Source organism: Crocuta crocuta, unplaced genomic scaffold, assembly GCF_008692635.1.
Source record: "Crocuta crocuta isolate KB4526 unplaced genomic scaffold, BGI_CrCroc_1.0 scaffold89, whole genome shotgun sequence".
NCBI lineage: Eukaryota > Metazoa > Chordata > Mammalia > Carnivora > Hyaenidae > Crocuta > Crocuta crocuta.
In genome coordinates this window covers 6,056,021-6,071,072 of record NW_027551559.1, presented here as the reverse complement: position 1 = coordinate 6,071,072, position 15,052 = coordinate 6,056,021, and the positions used below count along the sequence as shown (strand labels likewise).

Sequence of the window (15,052 nt, the reverse complement as noted above, 5' to 3'; positions counted from 1 at the left end):
TGCACTTTGCCCTTCATGAGCTATTCTCCCCCCTCCCCTCCTCTCTCTCCACGCACAACCCTCTCCCCTGGCCTCCTGTTATGGGCGCTGCACCTTCTGTCAAGTGGAGGAGTCGGGACAGGATGAGCCTGTGCCTGAGTAATTCACAGGAACCCTGGCCTTCTCCCTGCAGAATAATAACAAGGCATGCCGCTTCGTCAGCTCTGGAGAGATCAGATCACAGCACGTCTTCAGGAAAAATCTATGAAAGAATATAACTGCCCTTTGTTCTCCACAACTGCCCTAGACATCCGTGCATTCACAGCAACTCTTGTGCGCCGTGACACAATCCCAAGGTATCTGTGTATCTGTACCCATAGGTGTGTAGACATCTGTAGGCATAGATCTTCATGCATGTGTGTTGCGCACATATGTAACATACATGTGCATGTTTACTATATACACTCTCCCATCATTTCTTTTATTGCAGAGAAGCACGGTTTTTAAAAATTACCAAAACAAAAAAATTCACAATGTATTTTCTGCTGCCATGCTCAAGGAAGTCTTTCTGTTTCTCTCTGATACCTTCCAGAGAGGAAGGAACCTAGAAGGTGGAAATGACAGCAGAAATCTACTCAGGCATCTGTCAGGTTACAAGGACACCCAGAACCAAAGTAGCTACACAGCTTGTCTGCTGTCCACTTTGCAAATGACAGAGCTGAGGCCAGGCTCTTCTCCTCACTTCCATCCCTGAAAACCCAGACTATTTTTTTTTAATGTTTGTTTATTTTTGAGAGAGAGAGAGAAAGAGTGTGAGTAGGGAAGGGGCAGAGAGAGAGGGAGGCACAGAATCCGAAGCAGGCTCCAGGCTCTGAGCTGTCAGCACAGAGCCTGGCGCGGGGCTCGAACCCACAAACCGTGAAATCATGAACTAAGCTGAAGCTGGACGCTTAATCGGCCGAACCACTCAGACGCCCCAGACCCAGACCACTTAATGAGCAGCTCAGGGGACATTGGAAATTGGAGTTAAGGTATAACGAGATGTTAGTGACACCTGCATGTGTTCCTGCCTGTATCTGACGCGTGTTTATTGAGTGTGTACTGTGTGTCAGCTCTGTTCTGTATGAGGATGTGACCCTGAGGAAAGCACGGTTTGAGCACACCGACAGCCGCACCCTCCAGCTTGAGGGTGGGCTCTGGGTGTCAGAGCAGCACGCGATGCCTGACCCCTTTGGGAGCAGTGAGTGCACACAGGGCGCTCTCGGGAGGAGGTGAGTGCCAGGTGGGTCTGGGGCTGTATGCAGTTCCCGGGCTCAGGAGACAGAGGAGGAAGAAATCGTGGAGGTGGGGCTCACAGGGGTGTAGCAGATCATGTAACCAACAGGAGACTTTGGACTCTGTGGAAGAAACGCACGGAGCTGGGGCTCCCCTGATTTGGTTGGTTCCCACTTGAGGGAGAGAACGGGGTGGGGGGTAGCAGTAGATCAAAGAAAAGGGGCAAGTTGTGTACATAGTGTGAAGGAAGGCATCGCTGCTTCGTGGACGTGAAGGGAAGAGGGAAAGAGTGACCAAGGATGTCAGTGGGCACGTTTCTGCATGGTCCCCTGTAACAGGACTGAGGTTACAAAGGGAGGGATAGTCCTGGCAGAGGAGGGGGTGGGAGAGGAGGGATGCTCCGCCCTGAATACAGACATGCCCCAGCATCCCAGAGAGGGGTGGCCAGCCTTATAGCGACCTCTGGCCGATGGCACATGAGCAGAAGTCGTGGTGCTCTTCCGAGGCATGCCTTAGAGAGCCGCGCTCCTCCTGGCCCGGGGATGGGGCCAAGATGGAGCACAGAGTCTAGAGCGGGAAGGAACGGAAGGAAACAAGGGCCAAGGGCAACAGTGGAAAAGCAGTCAGGTTAGCGGCCCAAAGGTCTCAGGGTTCGGAGCGATGGTTCTCAGCCAGGGGAGCCTTCCAGCCCCCGCCCTGCCCCACTCCCCACGAGGGAGCATTCGGCGGTGCCTGGAGACCGTGATGGGGGCTCTGCTGACACTTCACAGAGGAGGAGCTACTCAAGTCTAGTCTCGGTCTGCCGGGTGAATGCTGCTAAACATCCCATCGGACACAGGACGTGCACAGACAGCCCCCACAGCCCAAAGCCGCGCAGCCCCGATGCCGGTAAGGTCCAGGCGTACAGCGAAACCGCAGGACCTACCCGGAGCTGTTCGAGTTCCTTCACCTGCACGCGCACACACGCGTGCACCATTGTGCCCTCTGTAAGCCGCTCAGAGGATCAGAGCCCATCTGCCTGGCCAGGCTCAGCCCAGAGGCTGCCAATTTGCCTTCCTATGAACTTAAAATTTTGATTGATTCTTAAGAACATAGATGCTCAGAATCAATGAGTTAGGAAACACTAAGGCTACATTACCTATCCAATTTACACTTGAGTTATCGTCGCATGTAACTTGCAGTAAGATCTATTACAGGGTTTTTTCTTATAATTTTTTTTAACATTTATTCATTTTCGAGAGACAGAGACAGAGCAGGAGTGGGGGAGGCACACAGAGAGAGGGAGAGAGAAAATCCCAAGCAGGCTCTGAGCTGTCAGCACAGAGCCTGATGTTGGGGCTTGAACCCATGAACCGTGAGATCATGACCTGAGCCAAAATCAAGCCCTTAACCAACTTAGCCACCCTGGTGCCCTTCCAGGTTTCTTAAATTATGGAATCCACAGGCCATGTTTTTGTCAGGGATCAGTAAATACAAGTCCTCAAACAAGAGTCACTGCTTTAAGAAAGAACTGTTAGTGGAACATAGTTGGGCAATCCCTGGAAGAAAATCTACCAGTCTGTTGCTAGGAATGCAGAATGCATTTTCTAAAGGCAAAGAGAACACTTAAAAACTTGGTGCCAGCAATTTTAGCACACGGCTCCGGTATATAACAAGTTAGCCGTCCAGCAAGTTGCAGCCAGAAGAATACCTTTATTCTGGAATTTGAACCACGGTCGTTTCATTTGTGTTACTTTCCATAGAATTCTAGGATGTGACAGCCCTTCAGCTTTCTGCTGGTGCAGATTTTGCCGGACAATTTGCTGCTCACATCTTTAACTTTTATCAGAGGAAGCTTAGGACGTTTCTTGATTAGCAGAATGAGACTGAACGCAGCTATGTTATCTTTCTTCCCTCATTTATTTTTCTTTCCCTGAGAAGTCGAGGTTGTGCGGAAATGATGGGCACATCTCTTGGTATCAACCGCATCAGTGCCCAAGGAGACAATCTGTGTTTGAGGGCAGGCATGATATTTAAAGAGTGTTATCTGCAGGGTTGTGTCCTGGAGGCTGGCCTCTGGAGGCTGGCATCAGGGTATTTTTCCAGACAAATAAGCAGAAATGTGGACTTTGGCTCCGATGCCATGGAGTCCTTGGGTCACCCCTCCACGCCAGCTCCTTGGGTTTGCATCCGCAGCAGAAAAAGTGAATGCCTGTTTCAGGATCCAGTCATGTGTTCACAAGAGAAATGTCAAGCAGTTTCTTCCAGAATTCTCAGTTCCCTCTTGTTTCAAAGAACATCTTTGATCTTGACTGTGATGTGCTGTGTGTCTGAGCCCCATGCTGGGGGCGCCTCTGGCCTCGGACTGGGTGGGTGGGAAGGAAGAGGCTGAGGGCTGTCGATGCTGTGGGAGACTGAGGAGGCTTTGGGGTGTAAGTCTCCAAGTTCAGCAGTTAGGAAAAAGGTCTGTTCACCCCACTGAAGGAAAAGGTAATCAGTCACAAGTCAAGCCTCTGCTGTGGGGAGCAGTCCCCTCCCTGTCACTAGCTGAAACTGTTATTTATTCTTCCGCTTGCTTGTGGATTGTCCCCGTTTCTCTGAGTGCAGTTTAGGAAACTGGCTAAGAAGAGCTCAGACCATTGACTACGCCTCCGTGCATTCAAGTCCTGACCCCATCGCCTGTTCGGTGTTCAGATTCCTCTTTGTAGAAATAGAGAAAGTAATAATCCCTCCCTGATTAGGTTTTGGGGACAGTGAAGGGAGATAATGCCTGCGGATCACTTAGAACGGAAGTGGCATGTGGACGGTAGCCAGGACACATCTGTGGGTGGGGAAGGCATCTGGAATTAAGAACACGGCACGTGCATTCAAGTTGAGTAGTTCTGTAATGTCCTGGGAACACAGGGGGAAGTTCATTTCCTTGATCAACAATTCTGAGTGCCCAAAATGTGAATTTAGAGATTTTTTAAAAAAAATTTAATGTTCATTTTTGAGAAAGAGACAGAGCATGAGCAGGGGAGGGGCAGAGAGAAAGGGAGACACAGAATCTGAAGCAGCTCCAGGCTCAGAGCTGTCAGCACAACCCGGTGAGCCACTCAGGCACCCCTCTCTTACCTGCTCTTAAGGTTTCCTAAGTCGGAGCATCCGGGCTTATTAGACAGAACAGCCCGGTCGGCACTGGCATCTGGAGCCACGAGGGAACCGCAGACTCACGTTTGTCAAGGACGGAGCTTGCTGAGCGCCCAGCAGACAGATGCCGATGCCCATTTCTCAGCACCTGTCCTGGCTGATGTCGCTGTGTACGCCACACTGCCAGCCCCTCTGGAATGGCAGCACCGGAGGCGGGGGGGGGGGGCGATGACAGCCCATAGCTTGCATATTTGGTGACAGGAGAGTATAAACAGCAGCACTTTGACGGGGGGATGGCCCCCGCCACCAAGAACAGTGAGTCGGTTCTCGTGACTTCAGCTTTCAGTTAGAAAAAAGATCGTTTGGACGTGTCATCCCTGTTTTTTCTCACGGAAACAGAAACACAAAATTAGAATTGAACTGTCCCCCGCACTGTGTGATTCCTACACCCCGTCTAAAGCAGCCTGAAGGTCACGCCCCAGCCCCCTGTTCCCGGGCCAGCAGCGCAGGTCACGTACGATGAACAAGGCAGTCTTTGAAGTCCTGAGGACCTGCCCAGGTGCTCCTCGCGGCCACCTGGCCTTGCTGCGTCTTCGGCTGGGGAAACAGGGCTTCACAGAGGCACTTTCCAGACCTTTCTTACCGGAGCCCCAGCTCGCAGGACCAGGAAGCTTGTGTGAGTAAGTGAAGTTCCTCCAAGTCAGGGCCACTTTGCAAGCCCTGTGTGCACGGAGCGAGCGTGTGGGTGGTGTGCCTGGCCTTGCGTGGTGTTGCCTGTGTAAGTAGCTGGCGTGTGCTGTGGCGCCGAGACCCCCAATCAGAGTACCTGGCAACAGTATTCCCTTCTCACTCGTACCGGGCCAGTATGAGTGGCCTGCCACTTGGTCCCATGCAGGGGACCCAGGCTTAGAGTAGCCAGCTACCCGGGACATTGCTGGTCCCCAGTGCAGAGGGAAGCGCAAACACAGGGAACCCCATATGGACCCTTAACAGTTCTGCTTAAAAGGAGCACACACCCCGCTGTCCACAGGTCGCCAGTCACCCCACGTCACAGGGCAATGCCAGCCGTGAGCAGGGCAAGGAGAGAAAGCGCCGACGGATTTCAGAACAGTAGTTCTGTGTGCCACGAGTGTGGTGTGCACTTAACTGCATTGTGTATCTAGTCATCTATGGTGGGTTCGTTGAGGGATTGCATTTGAACATCGAATTATTCTGTTTCGCTCCTCGTAATCATTCCTCAAGTTGATTCCAGTATAACTTCTTTTTGTTTCTCATTACCATCTCTTCCTGTCAATGAGATTATCAGCACCTAGACTTTCCTTTTTCTCAGAAGAAATCTTCCGGCCACCTGTACATCACAGGTTCCCCCCTCCCCAAATCCACGAGGATGGTTACTCTTTACACATTTTCTCTACAGTTTTTTTCCTACAACTAGCTGTTTCAGGCTGCATGGTGTTCCTTGCTTGTTGACAGATGATCTTTGGAAGGCAGATCAGACCAGAATTAACACCACCCTGGAGCATTTAACTTTTTTACTTTATGTCGTGTGAGTGCGGAGGTCTGTTGGCATGGTAAGATCTTTGGGTGATTCAACACCGCTGGTGTTGAGGTGTGTTGTGCCCAGACTTCATGGGTGCCGGGCCTGACAGGTGCATGTGCTCTTCAGGGACCCCTCCTGCCATCTTGCTCTGGGGCTGTGTGCCGTGGTCTGCCCTGCAGGCTGGTGGGTGGAACAGAGTGGTGCGTCTTATTTTAGCACCTCCATATTCTCCCCTCCAAGGATTGAAGATTTCCATCTTATCAGTGTTTTTTTTTTCTTCTCCCAGCAGAGGCTCTATTTTTAAGAATTGAATTGACAGTTGACGATAAACACTTCAAGGTTAAGAGTATCAATTTGCCATCAGCCATGACAGTAAGCATAGGTTATACTTGGACTTGATTGGCTCTTTGTTCTCTAACTTCTCTGAACTGGAGGGTCGTCACAAGATAATGAAAATGTATTCTCCTACGCTCTGTTAATAATGATGTGCACTCTAGAAGCCTCTCGGTCTCCTCACTGAGCTTGCAGATTGAGTGAAGGAAAAGAGTGGTCAGTGGCTGTGAATTTGGAAGACACAAGTTCCATTTGGTCTGGATCCCCAGCGAATACCACCTCCCTGTACCTCTGCGAACCACACCTATATCTAGTTTGCCCTCCCCCTTTTTTGGTCAAAAATGTTTAAATTTAAATGAAATTGAATGTGACTAAGGTTTGTAAAATGAGGCAACAATGTAAGTATGTAATGAAAGGATTTACTGTTTTGTAAAAGGAAACAGCGATTTGTTGAATATGTATTGGTCTCGACTTGCACAAAGCATTCCCGTTTTCCGAGACAGTGAAATAAACAGACTGGCCTTCCCTCTGCACACAGACACTGGCCATTAGATGGCACACCAGAACTTCTGGCTCTTCATCGTCCTTCTCCACCACATTGAAGTCACACTTCAAGGACCAGAACATGCTCAGTCTCCTGTCTCCTTTGTCAAGAGTCCAAGGGGTCACTCCTTTCTCATAGTCCTGATGACAGCTGTTGCCACCATGTTGGGACTTGAACACTTGGCTTCTTTCTTCCATGTGTTACCAATTGTTCAGCCCCAAACCACAGAGACGTAAATTCTAGAAAGGCTCTCCTGGGGCTCCATCAAGTGCTAGGAATCCACACGGACACGGAGACCGTCAGCTCACCCAGCCCAATAGATAAATGTTTAGGCCACCACACTACAGCTCAAAGGCTGGAGTGATTTGGTTGAGGTGTTCTAGATAATGGCAGAGAAAGGACTGGAATCAACATCTTACCCCGTGTTGGTGCTGTTTCTACAGCAAAGCGCCACTACTCTCTAAGTTTGTTTGGTAATGGAATATTTTTTTCAGTCAAAGAAAGAGAAAGTGAGGCCTTTGAAATAATAAGAATTTTCAGTGCATTCTGAATAACTGATGGGAGACAGGATATTTAAGGAAAAGCCTGAAAGATGCAAACTAAATTCAATAACAGGAAACAGCAATAGGAGGAGGAGGAGTTACTAGAACTTCACTTGAGGGATGTGCTCTTGCTCGCGGTTGGCGTCCATGGAGGCTGCTTAGTTTCCAAGACTAGCGGACATGAAGGAGGCTGCAGGAGAAGATATGAGCTGGGGAAGGTGTTGCCCTATCTTTGGGTCCCCGGCAGGTGTTTTCCAAGTGTAGCGTTTTTAGCATTTGTTCTTGAAGGGACACACCTTGTACTTTCATACTGCAGGATGGTATTGAAGGATATCTGTCTCCCAAGCACCACATGTAACCCCGTGGCTGCTTAGGAATCTGGTATTTCCATTCCCATAGCTCGTTTATGTCGGGAGGGGAAACATTTGTAACAATATCCCTTCTGTTCATTGCATTGGTTGGGCATCCTGATATCACTTGAGTTGCGTTTAAAATAAGCACAAAGTAGAAGTAAGAATTTTGAAAGAGAAGCATTTTTTTTAATCTTACAAAAGGAGCATGTCACTGTCTTCCTCCCCTTTGAAAAATTCAGCAGTTTAAAAATTTTATTATATGCATGGCTTATTGAAGACACAGGCATCATATGCATTATAATATCTTAGCTCAAAATTTAAGTACAAGTCCTCTTGGCTGAAATTGGATTTTCCTATCAACCCAGATAATCTCCAGAATGGCATAAAAATAGAAAGTTATAATATCTGCTTTGTTTCATTGTATCAGAAACACTGTGAAGCTTAGAGTGTCCTAAACTTCATCGAGAATGCATTGAAATTTACTAACTCTGTACCTCTTCCATGAGGCACAATTTAAAAGAACAAATTCCAGGAAAAAAATTATTAATGAATAATGATTGGAGGTTTAATAAAAGAATGTGTTGAAATGGACCCCTCTCACCAATGTCAAGTTATTTATCGATAACCTTTGAATATGCCAGAATCAGTCAGATTTTCCGTCCTTAAGACAGTCTTTTCTAGGAAGAGAGAGAATTAGTAACGTATGCATCTGTCAGTCTAATAACCAGTTGATTTTCTGAAAGTCCCCTTAAGGAATTTCTCCAGTGTGCTTGGAAGCACACTGTAAGCTAGGTTATATCCGGTATGTTAAGCACTTACATTTGTGTGCTGCTTTCAGATAATTTGGCCGGGCACGTGGCTAGGTGAGCAAAAAGCTGAAATATTAATGGGAATATTAACCTTGTCAGATTATGAATCGAATTGAAATTTATCATGTGTGCCATAATATTAGGCTTTTTTTTTTCCTTCAGAGTATAGCATTTTATAAGGGAAAAAAAAGATAAATCTAAAAGTATCTAGGAGCTCCTGGGTGGCTCAGTCGGTTGAGCATCTGACTTTGGCTCAGGTCATGATCTCGCTGTTCGTGGGTTCGAGCCCTGTGTCGGGCTCTGGGCTGACAGCGCAGAGCCTGGAGCCTGCTTCAGATTCTGTGACTCCCTCTCTCTCTCTGCTCCTCCCCCACCCACACTCTGTCTCTCTCTCTCTCTCTCTCTCTCTCTCTCTATCTCTCTCACACTCTGTCTCTCTCTCTCACTCTCTCTCTCTCTCTCTCTCTCTCTCAAAATAAATAAACATAAAAATTTTTTATCTAGTATTTTTTATCTAGTATCTAGATTCACACATTTCAGTATAGGCTTTTAGTTGAGGCTCACCCTCATGCCCAATGCCGTGATCCCCAAGAGGCATACACAGGCAACGAAGCATGGATCCCACTCATGAGCTCTGATCAAAGGTTCTACCATCCACTGGTGGTACCAGAATTGCATGGTAGTGAGGAAGCCTTGGGTTCTTTTATCTGTCTGGTTGGCTGTTACTAAAAATCTTAATTCCAGTCTAAATTCACATGGATTCTTGAATACTTATAAAAAGAAGAAGAAAATAAAATTTTGCCTTATATATATATGCACATACATACGCACACACACACACATACATATCTTATATTTTTGCAACTATCTATAAAAAGCCAGTCATCCATCTACATTTGAGTCTAAAATAAAAATCGTAATTTACATTTGGTCATTAAATGAAGCTATGGGCGTGAAACAGAATTACTATATTGGATTCTTCTCTCTTATTCATGGACTCCATCCTTCAGGAAAGGCTACTTCTGTGAGCTTTCAGGTTTAGTCTGTTCTTATTACTGAGGATATGAAAGAAGATGCTTGGAAAAGTCTCAGAGAGGTTTTATCCCCATGCAGACGCTAGGACAAGGACCTGGTTATAATCATGCAGTTTTGGGACTTGGTTGTAGGTAGCAAAGTGAGGGAGTGGACCAGAGAGGGAGGTCAGCTATTGGAAGGGGCCACTGGTGGCATTTGGGGCTCAACTCTGCTGGAGACCCTCAGAGGGAAGCATGGATCATGCTCAGATCTTCCCACTCACTGAGGGCTGCGGGTACAGAAACTGGAGTATTTATCCATCAGTTATTTCCTTACTGGTTGAGACACAAGAAATGTAAGAAACCGTAAGCTGCACATGGCCTCCAGGGAAGGCAGAGGAAACATGGACAGGACAGCACTGGCTGAGAAGTGTGGCTAGAAGCAGGTATAAATGGTGGGAAAGTCTACGGATTGTTTTAAATTCTATGCAGAAGACTATACAGAATCCACACTCACGCTGGTAACCAGCGTAAGATGGTAGAGCAGAACTCTACAAATTGAGCATTGTGACGTCGTAAGTTTTATTTTTTTCATAGCTCTCCAGTCCTCCAGCGCCCATCAGAAAGACTACAAACTTGGTTCTAATCTAATTAAGCCAATCTCCAGACATCTCTGTGGACACACAGATTCTACTGGGATTTCTTAAAAGATAGCCTAAGTCCAGATTTATAATCCATTAATTTTTTTTCTCTCTGTTTGAGAGAAAGAGAGCACAGCAGAGTAGAGGCAGAGAGAAGGAAAGACAGAATCCCAAGCAGGCTCCATGCTGTCATCACGGAGCCCGATGTGGGACTTGAACTCACAAACCTTTTGATTGTGACCTGAGCTGAGATTAAGAGTTGGACGCTTAACTGACTGAGCCACCCAGGTGCCCCGATTTGTAATCTGTTACATTGTACACACTAACATTCCTACTAATGTTTTAAGAGTTAACAAATTTATAGTCCATGTCTGCTTGCTGTGATCATGACAGAGATTTGATGGGATCTTAGAGCAACGTGCCTCCCTTTACTTTCACCCAGGGATGCTCTGTTCATGCCTTGAGAGTATGAGCAGACAGACCTCCTGATTATTGCTGATGGCCATTTCACTTGTCCCTCACTGGCTTTCCCCTATTTGTTGAAATAGATTTTTAATATAACAACTCCTTTGTGAGTATCTGTTTTCATGTCATTAGTAGCTTCTTGGCATTCTGAGTTCCAAATGGCTCCATTTTCTGTGGGGCTACCTGTTTCTTTACTAAACCAAAACATTACGTGATTTTTTATTTCATGATTGAATTCAATATTTTCCAACCTTCTGGTGGAAAGGTTCTCTCCTTCAAAAATACATAAACATTAAAAACATTTTTTTAAATAAAAATCCAATCTGGTAGCATTGGTCAAGTAATTGGACTATTTAGTTCATTTTTTTTTTAATTTTTTAAATGTTTTATTTATTTCTAGGAGAGAGAGAGAGAGAGACAGTGTGAGCAGGGGAGGGTCAGAGAGAGAGGGAGTCACAGACTCTGGAATATTTAGTTCATTTACATTTTTTTAAACAAAAGAACAAATCTACGCCTTCATTTATTTACTTCTCAGTTAGTTTAAATCCTTGGGGGGTTCGGCATCACAATGGCTTTAGCAGCAAGCTTGCTTCGGAATTTGTCATGAGCCATGCCAGTGTTTCATGAGCACGAGTTCCTTTTTCCCAGGTTGCTCTGCTTTTGTTCAGTTTGCCACCAGGGGTCACTGTGTGCTCTGTATACATCAGCACATCTCTTGCCTAGATAGAGTTCAGGTTCATCTCAAGCATAAACACCTACTTTAAGAAGAGCTATGTGCTCCTTCTGGGGAGATCCCACTTAAAGCCAGCAAAAGTGGCTTTGGACCACAGCCTTCCAGACATATTTGTCCTTTCAGGAGTCCTGTTCCCAGCAGATTCCAAGATGGCAGGAAAAGTTAGTTCATTTACATTTAATGTAATTTCTGATAGAATAGGCTGACAGGAGCCATTTTGTGACTTATTTTCTGCTTTTAAGTTTTCTTTGATTCTTCATTATGACTTATTTTTAATTAATAGGAATTTCTTTCACATTTTTACTGTTAGCCTATCAGTCATACATTCTTTCCCTCTTTGTTGCTAATGTGGAAATTGCCTCCATTCTTGACTTCCTGTGGTTTAGTATAAACTACCTGTGCCATTTCCCATATAATCCTAGGACCTCAGAACATTTTAACTCCATTTACTGCCACTTCACTTTTAGTGTTCATGCCATTGTGTATTTCATACATGTGATATTTTAGACCAGCCAAGATATTATTCTCATTATTTTACACAATCAATATTACTTTATATTTTCCCTTTTGCATATATGGACATTTAACTTTTTAAAAACTTTTGATATCTCTATTTTGTTAATTTAAATGGAAACATTGGGAAGAATTTAACAAAAGTAAGAACATAATTATTAAATAAAAAGTGCCTTTGTAATCTCTTAGTACTGATAAAATTCCCTTTGGCATGCTAGTACCAGCACGTATATTATGACAACTGTTAGCACCTTGCCCTCTACCTGCCTCTTTTTGCAAGGAGATTGGTAATAGTACTAATCAGATAGGGGTGTTGTTCTGTCTCATTTGGTTCACATGAATCACAGGTCCTCCTAGACTATTAGTTTCCCTTCTATTTTCCCAGATCTCAGGCATGTGGCTTCCTTCGAACACCAGCCTGTTCCTCTAGCCTCATTGGTGGCAAGTCTGCTATGGGTGGGTTCCCTCCTGGATTGTGAACAATACAGTGTCGGGGATGTTGACTCAGTCTTCTTTGTGTCTACCATTAGTGCTTATCATGGGGCCTGGCATTTAATAGGCAATGATGGATGTTTTCTGACTGGGTGAATAGATTGATGAATGCCTGGACAAATGAGCAGCACTCAAGTTATGCCAGTTCCTGGTGAAGCACTGTACCAGGCACCGAGATCCCCACCATAGGTGCCCACTCGGTCTCCTGCTGGCTTTGCACCTGTGTTTGACTGGAGCAGGCTGGAGGTGGGCTGTAATGGGGGGTCTTCTCATGTGCATCAGGATGTACATCCTGGCGTCTGTTCCTGCGGCGGATGTTCCCAGCAGCCACCAAAATGATGTGCCCTGGGGGATGGCCCAGAGAGGGACACCAGCCCTGTAAACCTGGGAGCAAAGCCCAGCTTCCCCTGGCCTCCCCCACTATTCTTTCACCACTTTGTCCAAAAAATAATAATAATTAAGAAAGAAACAGAAAATGTACCAGATAGAAAAACTATTTCACTCAACAAATGTTTTTAAATCAACACCAGCTATCAGTGGCTAAATGCACAATACCTAAAGAATATGGCATTTTCTACATTAAATTAATGTTTCAAATAATTAAGGGTGAACATAAACTTTCAAAGAATGCTCTTCTGTAATACTTTCATTCAAGAGTATTGCATATTTTGCTTAAAGAGAATGGGGGAGAATGCCACTCTAAAAGAAGTACATTAAAGTAAGTGTTGGGGCACCTGGGTGGCTCAGTTGGTTAAGCGTCCGACTTTGGCTTAGGTCATGATCTCACGGTTCGTGGGTTCGAGCCCCGTGTCGGGCTCTGTGCTGATGGCTGGCTCAGAGCCTGGAGCCTTCTTCAGATTCTGTGTCTCCCTCTCCCTCTGACCCTCCCCTACTCACACTGTCTCTCTCTCTCAGAAATAAATAAAACATTAAAAAAAATTTTTTAAATAAAATAAGTGTAATACTATATGCTATTATGTACTGTCTTTAAAGACCAAAAATACAAGAAAAGCACCTATTTTATCATTTCTTTGTGCTCCACCTGTAGTCTCTTATACGTGACATTTTACAGATGCTATTTCCTACTCCATCTTTATAATAGTTTAGAATCGCTAACGGGTATTGAATGGTCCTCACAGAGGAAACGAGATATTTGAAAATATTTGACTATCTCATTAATAGAAAATGTGAAATATTTGTTGAAATGCAATAAAGCTTGTCAGCTTGTCCTTTATCTCTCAAATGAACAGGCAGGCAAAAATGAGTGTTTTCTATCTTAGACTGACCGTTGGCTTGTGGCATTTTTATATCGTTTCTGCTTTACTACTTTAAAATCTAAGTAGATAAATAATATCTGTGGGGGAAATAACTTTGCCTTCCTCTATTTCTCTACTCCAAAGAATGCATACTTAGCACTCAATAAATAATATAACATACGCTGACCTTAGGAACTTTGATTTTTCTTCAATATGTATTTCTACCATCCATGTTAACTTGTTGGACAGATGAGTGGTGATTTCCAGAATTGCTTGGATGGCCCCTTAATGATTTGAAATCTCTTGGTCTTCCTCCCATGCCTCATCCCAGGAGCGGCTCCTGCTCTCCCTGTTGCCGGCTCACATAGCCATGGAAATGAAAGCTGAGATCATCCAGAGGCTGCAGGGCCCCAAAGCCGGCCAAATGGAAAACACGAACAACTTTCACAACCTCTATGTCAAGCGACACACCAATGTGAGGTACGTATGCTGCTCTGATCCTGCTCCTCAGCGAGGCTGGGGGCCTGTCCGCCACACTGGGGACGTGGTTCACTGGGAGCCCAAGTCTTCCTGAGTCCTGTCTCCCCTGAAACTGTTAACATGGCGACCACCGCACCCTGCCTTCTGCTGCCTCCCAGGGCCTCCACGTGAAGAGAATTTTCTTCACTGTATCAGACCGCGTTGTCCGTCATGGCCCTGCTTTCTGTGGCTGACATTCCTTCACAAAAGAGGGAGAGGTGGTCTCTGGGGTGCTTATTCTAGGAAGTCCATGGTCCGATCTCATAGCGTCCCCAGAGCCCAGCACACTCGGCACTGTAGTAAGACTGAAGGCAGGGTCATTGGGCTCTTGGTAGAAGAACTGATTCCTCCAGATGAGCTTGGCAGGGCCAGGGCCTCAGTGAATCTAGCACTTCCTGTCCATCAGGAATGATGGGTTTCTGGGGTGTGGCCAACCAGTGACCCATATCACAGGGGACTGATAGGCACCTTAATGCATTGATAGTGAAAGTTCCTGCTTTCCAAGGCTGCCACAGTCCCGTCTGCTTCCCAGGGAGCCATTCCTGAAATCACAGTGCTTGGAAAACCAGCACGTTATCAGCATGGGACGGAAGTCCAGAAGGAGAACCGGGAGAGGCCTCCTTCTCCCTTAGCTCTGGAGAGGAGCAGTGCGGACCCTCACTGGATTCAGCACGGGGTAGGGGTTTCCTTCCGTGCTCCCTGTCTCCCAGCTGCAGGACACAACCCTTCTAGATGCGGGGGCCCAGTCCCTCACTGATCTCCGACTCCCCCACTGCCTCTGTTCCTCATGCCACTCCTTTGGGGTTTATCCTTACCTCCATTCAGTTATGTCACAGTGGTGCTTTTTATGCTCACTAGGTCGTCTCTGTAAGTAACTTGTGCATCTGTTCTCATTCATTCTGCCTTGATATTAACCATCCACCCTGTTCGATAGTTT

At 46.0% G+C, this 15,052-nt stretch overlaps 1 protein-coding gene across 1 annotated transcript in view; it reads left to right on the top strand.

Annotated features, from left to right (window-relative positions):
* ADCY2 (adenylate cyclase 2) overlaps positions 1 to 15,052 on the top strand; it is a 201,634-nt gene that overhangs the window by 53,064 nt on the left and 133,518 nt on the right. The window contains exon 3 of the mRNA XM_077749455.1: positions 13,928 to 14,076. Coding sequence (XP_077605581.1) covers positions 13,928 to 14,076 — 149 coding nt within the window. The remainder of the gene's footprint in view (positions 1 to 13,927; positions 14,077 to 15,052) is intronic.